The sequence below is a fragment of the Haemaphysalis longicornis genome, unplaced genomic scaffold, assembly GCF_048455015.1.
Source record: "Haemaphysalis longicornis isolate Haplotype H1 unplaced genomic scaffold, Haemaphysalis longicornis Haplotype H1 scaffold_9, whole genome shotgun sequence".
Classification (NCBI taxonomy): Eukaryota; Metazoa; Arthropoda; class Arachnida; order Ixodida; family Ixodidae; genus Haemaphysalis; species Haemaphysalis longicornis.
In genome coordinates, this window is record NW_027526460.1 from 160,186,985 (window position 1) to 160,193,297 (window position 6,313).

General features: G+C 51.3%; 1 protein-coding gene across 1 annotated transcript; it reads right to left on the reverse strand.

The window, feature by feature from the left end:
- Nucleotides 1–1,600: 1,600 nt before the first annotated feature.
- Nucleotides 1,601–6,087, reverse strand: LOC144151704 (putative ferric-chelate reductase 1). The gene is made up of 3 exons (XM_077682824.1): nucleotides 5,880–6,087; nucleotides 3,537–3,747; nucleotides 1,601–1,695 (listed from the first exon to the last, which is right to left on the reverse strand). Exons 1-3 carry the CDS (start codon nucleotides 6,082–6,084, stop codon nucleotides 1,632–1,634), a joined length of 480 nt encoding a protein of 159 aa, XP_077538950.1. The 5' UTR covers nucleotides 6,085–6,087; the 3' UTR covers nucleotides 1,601–1,631.
- Nucleotides 6,088–6,313: the final 226 nt, after the last annotated feature.

A 6,313-nucleotide genomic window follows, 5' to 3' on the forward strand; every position in this document is an offset into this window, starting at 1 on the left:
TTGTTTGGAGACGCTGCTTTACAATGCGCGCTTAAGCGTCGTCACGTGGTATTTTTCATATTTCGCGGGTTTCCTTTATCAGTAAGAATAAATGAGTACGCAATTAGTTCGTCGCTGAAAATAGCGCAGTTAGATGCCCCTCGTGGTTACCTACAAGTGCCTCATTGACACTTTAGTGATTAGGACAGTATTTCTCGAGTTAGATAATTAATTACAAATAATTAATTAAGTCCAATTAACGAAAAAATTACTCTCCGCTTCTTCACAGTACTGCAAACATTATGCACTAGGTTTTCTTCGAGTTACGCAATTTCTCTTTTTTTAAATCTTGGTGCATGATAGCTGGGACACCCTGTATACCTGGGTGGCCATATTCTCACTCCTTTATTTATCCTTCACGTTTAGTTACCCTTAAAGGAGGCTTACAGGGACCGTTCAACCCTTTTTAATGTCTTTTGAAACCCTTAATGCTTCGCAACGTAGTCAACAAACCCTTCCAGAAATTAGATTACGTAATCGCAAAGTAGCTCGGTCAAAAATTACGGCTCTATCCCCATCCGATAACCTATATATGAACAAGCGCAAAAACCTCTCTTTCCCGCTATTGGTTTTCTTCGACCGCTGGAATTACGTCATTACAGCGGTGTAGCAGCCGTTGGCGAGTTTGCTTCGGCTGCTGCAATTGACAATTTCGATAGCCCCTTCAAAAAGAAAGCCACATGAGCACAACAGAAACTGAAGGCGTATTTGCTGCGAAGAGCAAATCACGGGGTGCAGCTGCGCGGACGCCAGGCGGCTTTCGCGGTGCTTCCATGCGCGAAAGTAACACGGAAACCGTTCAGCGGAAGTGTTGCAGAGTTCCTTTAACGACATGGTAAGCAACGTCACGCTCGTAACTGCTGCCGCATATACCACGTGTTGGTGTTTTCCCAAGTCGAATGCCACAACGGGCTCACTAGGTCCACCTGTACAGCTTATCCTTCAACGCCTTAGGGGCACCGGGATTCGGGCTTCACTCGCAATGCCGAGCGCGGTATTCAATCCCCATTCAGTCTCCAATTTTCCTAACCTTCTTTTCCAAACAAAGTACCTTTGGTTTGATTCTTTTTCCCCGTTCGCCAATTCTGGAGCCATTGGGCTTATAGAGACGCCAGACAGAACCATGGTTTCTTTTCGCATAAAACTATTGTTACCGTTCACTGGACAAAGCATCGCATAACCTTAGAATGGAAGGCGGTCGAGGAACGTAGCCGAGTAGGCGAACTAGTGCTAGAAACTGTTGCTTTGCAGGAGAACGCTGCTTGGATCCCGGGTGTGCAACTTTTCTTCTGGGGGTTTCAGAGAGCCGAAAACAAAAAAAAACGTGAGTTCGACCCCGGCTGTGGAAGTTTTTCTCCGGTGGCTCCACAGAGACGAAAGCGTTTTTCTATAAGAAAAGCAGACCCAGCAGGCTTACGTTGATGTGTATTCCGCCACTGGGATGCGCCACCCAGCAACAATTCGAGCAGCTTTGTGGTTGCAGTACACCGCGTACCGTCACTTTTCTCGGGTCGTCGGTTGTGAAAGGTGTTGGCGAGCCAGGATATCCGACGCAGGATGGTGGAGTTTATTCAATAAGATTGCAAGGAAAGTTAGTGCCGGAGTGTGCTGGCCAGGTTCATGTAGAACTCGCAGTACTTGTGAACCACAGTGGCACTGCAAATAAATGAAAACAAAAGCTGCTTTAGGACGCTTACGTGAAAGATGAACCGGTAGTACACTGAAGTCCCGAAAAAAATACAGATGTATCATATAACACGACACATTGATTTGTGGCTGGTCAAGAACCCCGCAATGTGCGGGAACCATAAAATATATTTAGGGTAGCTTACACTGCTTGCCCAACCTATTAAAGGTGTGCTGAAACGAAATTTCAAAGCTGAAATAACTATATAAGAAGCTTCCTTGGTGTATGGCGATACTTTTCACGACGTTTTAAGGTAACCATTCCGCATAAAACATTTTAGATCAATTTTAATCTCTGCACGCCACAGAAAGCTCAGAACAGATGGCCTTTCGACACCGGCCTCAGAATGAGGCCATCTGCTCCTCGCCCCAAAAATCGTACGACAAGGCTCTCGCAACGTAGCCAAAGTGCTGGCTGCTGTTTTCGCGCACGTCTTCGCGTCGTGCGTCACGCCACAGATTTAGGATTGACGTCCTGCTCCCAGGAAGCGTGCCACTACTGACGGTCTCGATGCGCACTGCCGTGGTGCGACGGGAATTGGGACGCCAAGTGCGCCCTCGGGGCGTGGCGGCCCCCTCGGTGTTTTTTCCACCGAAACCAAGAGTGATAGGAATGAACGAGGCTTCAAAAAAATATTTCCGACCCGATCGACCATTTAATGAGCCTTCCTATGAGTGGGAGCCTGGTAGGCACCCAGAGTAGGGAAAAAAAATATGTCTCGTCGTTCTTCGTTTTTTCTGTTGACATTTTTAGCGCTCTTTTATTAAAAAAAAACATAACAGAAATATTTCGTGCCAGTACCCCTTTAAGCGGCATCTTTTATCTCGAACAGCGGCTCTATCGACCGCAACGACGTCGTCATTAGAGGCAAAGGTAGTGCGACTGCGACAGCCGTGGTCTGCTCCACTGAAGCTCGTCAGCTGTCTTGTTTACTCTATGTAGTCGTGCCTGTTTTTAGATGCAGAGCATCTGATTCACTCGCCTTGTCCCTCCGGCGTCGTCGTCATTGTCGTCGTCGGCATTGTCCACCCCCCCCCCCCCCCCATTCTCCTCGCCGCGCCAGCTGCGCTCTCCGCCGCTCACCCCCTCTCCTCTCCGATAGCGAACACTCTCTCGGTAGGGGCATTGGATTGGATTGGATTTGCTTGGCTTGGCTTGGATTGGATTTGGATTGGATTTGATTAAAGTGGATTGTGTTGGATTGTGTTGCGTCATAGCCGCGGCACGTTGCATCATAGCCGCGGCAGACGCGCTGGGGCCGGCGCATGTGCAGTACTCTCTCTTCCGCGGTTTCCTCTCCTTCGGACGCGCTGCGCATATAACCGGTGTGCCGTTCTCCGGCGAAGCAACATCCACGCTTGGCTCAAACACCTAGAGTCCACGCCGCTTTACAAGTACGCCAACGTCGTCATCGACTGTCCCCTCAAGGTTATGCGCGCTATAAAACGCGGTCCCTTCGCCGCTCCGCCTATGCGTCGCATCTACACAGAGGTTCCCGCGAGGGGAGGTGGGAGTTTTTATAAATACACTTGATATCTGAACACAATACGAACTCAATCGCTACACACTGAGTTATTCTCAGGGGCACTAGCGCTAATTATGAACATGTATTCCATGCTACCATGCAAGCAAAAAGAGAAAGCAAAATTATCTCAAAGCAATGTCGACGTTCGTTGCGAATTACGCCGCCTCTTTATACCGTATACGGCATAAGGCATGGACCAGCAACCTCGCCGCACTCTATACGTCAAGTTCACCAAACCCTGCCAGCCACCAGAGTCTCGAGGCGACCAGGGCGAGCGCCACTCACTTGAAGCGCACTCGTCCGGCTCGGTCGGCCGGGGCCAGCCAGTGCATCTCGACGCGCTCCTTGTCCTCCCTGCTACCGTGCGTGGCGGCAGAACATCGGCTCAGGGTCTTGTATCCGGCTCCGAGCTCGAAGCGGCCCACCGCCTGGCCCTGCTCGTCCATGGCCTTCACGTTGAAGCCGCGGCAGGGCTTGCCCACCGTGTACAGGGTCACTGCACCGGGCGGGCGGGAAGCTTACAAGGCCGGTCGTTTCCCCAAGTAAACGCGTATTTCTGCCATTTATGCCGTGATTGTTTGTCTGGGGGCAGGTTAATGTTTGCAAATTAAAGGAAGGAGCACATATGGCAGATAACCCACTCGGCTGCCAAGTCTCACGTGGCCTAATCAATGCCGTAGAAACCGACCTCAGTACCCCCTTCGCTAGACCTATTATTTTTGAGCAGCAACTCTGAATAGGTCATTTTGCAAAAGAAGAACTTTTTAAAGGCGCAGCACTTGAGTGCCCGCTCCTTTGGTTTAACAGCGCCGTTGTCTCCCTCGTGTAACCGAGACAACCGAGATAGACAAGACCACCGAGATAGAACGAGCAGGAAAGCGGAGGAGAAAAGTATGCCGAAAGTGTGAGGGGGAGGGCGTTAATCCGAGACGTCACGAAATATTAGAGAGTTTCCGAATGGTGTAAGCAGCCCTACTTAAAGAGTTGGCGTAAGCAATTCTTATTCGCCGTTTCCACTTTGCATTCGCCGTACACTACACTGGTTTTCTGTTTACCGTATGTAAGACGAGAGGACGCTATATCGGCAAAGTAGCGTGTGCGCGAGTCGGCTTAAGTATCTCCTTGTTTACAATGTGGCGGCAAGTAGCACGACTGCCCTCCATGATTCCACTACTTTGTGGCAATTAATTCGCCTCTGACGGAACAAGTTGTTCGCTCCAGTGTTTCTGAGAGCGGAGCTCTTGTAGCGGCCCGTGATATTAACAGGTTACAAATACCCAAAAAAATGCCGAGCGCTCGTGAGCGCGTGCCTTACGGCGACAGACAAATGCCCCAGGCTGGCGCAGTGGCTTCAGCAAAACGAAAAGGCGAAAACCCCAAGGGGATCCTAGCGTTGCTTTGCAGCCAACAACGCCACAGTTGGCGAAACACCTGCTCCACAGAACCTCGGCGTCAGGTACGTGCGCCGTGCACGTACCTGACGCCGTTGCACCCTGCGCTCCCGCGCGTGTAATGCTTCTCATGAAGAACACGACGATAAGGATGTATATGACGACAATTACTACTAGCACAGTAACGAGACGACGGAACATATGAAGAAACAATTCCAAAGCTGCGCGAATGCGTCGTTATATTTCCTTCAGTGCTCACGTAGAAGCAAATCCTTCAGCTCCGCTATTGTTCAAGCCTTGCGTGACTTAGGGCAGGGTTCGCCAGTTTTTGTAAATACGTCGTGTGGTTTGCACTCGGCCTTGCGTAGCGCTCAACTGACGCGACGATGCTGACTGCCCGAACGAAGCGTTGCAGCCAGGCCGGTGACCTAGGCCGTGTGTGTGTGTGTGTCTGCGTGCGTGCGGATGCATGAGCGCATGTCTGCCTCTGTCCGTGTGTTTGTATGTGCGCCTGTGTGCGTGTCTGTCTGTGTGTATGTGTGCGTGCGCACGTGAGTGCGTGCGTAAGCGCGTGCGTGTGTGCGTGTCTGCCTGTCTGTCCGTGTGTGTGTACCTGTGTGTGCGCGTGCGTGCGGGTGTGCTTGTATGTGTGCATGCATGTGCGTGTGTGCATCTAAATGCGTGCATGGGTCTGCGGGTGGACTGTGAAATTTGAATTCGTCCTTAACCGGAATGAATGCGTCGGCTCGGCGAGGCATGGGCGCTGTTCCCCTGAAATCCCGGCACCCGCTGCTGTAGCGTTAGTGTACAATAGCCGTCGTAGTGGCGGGGACTCGCTAAGAAATTACAAAGAGAACGAAGAGCCCACCGAAGATAAACCGACCAGCAAAGCGCACATTGAAACTATGGCGGAAGGCCATGTGCACGGGGAATGAGAAGCCAGGAGAAAGCAAACGATGGGACGCTGCTTGGAAACAACTAAAGCTTTGCGCTGCTCAGCCCGAAGACGAGGGTTCGATTCCGCCCGTGGCGGCCGTCGCTCTCATGGATGCGAAAGACGGAAATGGCCGGGAGCCGAAATTTTTGTGCGCGTTGCAGATCCCCGAGTGGTATAATTATTCAACAGCAGTTCACTAAGGCGAGCGTGGTATACCCTGTAAGCGTGAAGCTTCCGAGGAAGACCGCCTCGCTGGAATTGAACTAACGACTGATCTTAGGAGACGTTTGCAGTGGGCACCTTTGACGCTATCGTTGGCCGCAAACTGCACCTTGTCCTGGACCAGTCGGTAAGGGGAGATCTTCGCTTCCAGGGGAACTGCCGCCGCGTGGGCGGGGCGCTGGTCGTAGAAGGGGTCGCAGGCCATTTCCGGAGCCCCATCAGGAAACGCCATGGTGGCAACCGAAGACAGCAGCACCAGCACAGGCAAACCGAGACGAGCCATGATTGTTCCGCTCACAAACCTGGAAGGTAAAATATAATTCGTAACGGCAATATTAACAGCGCCACCGGAATCTTGTGCGCTCTATATCATTTTAATAGCCACTGAAGCCCCGTGTAAGACGGCCATCAGAACATCCCTTCCTTGGACTTGCGCGATATGTTAGCTCTGGATGCATGAGCACATGAACCAATTGTCGCGGTCAACGCGTAACGCCGAGGTAATGAGCGAA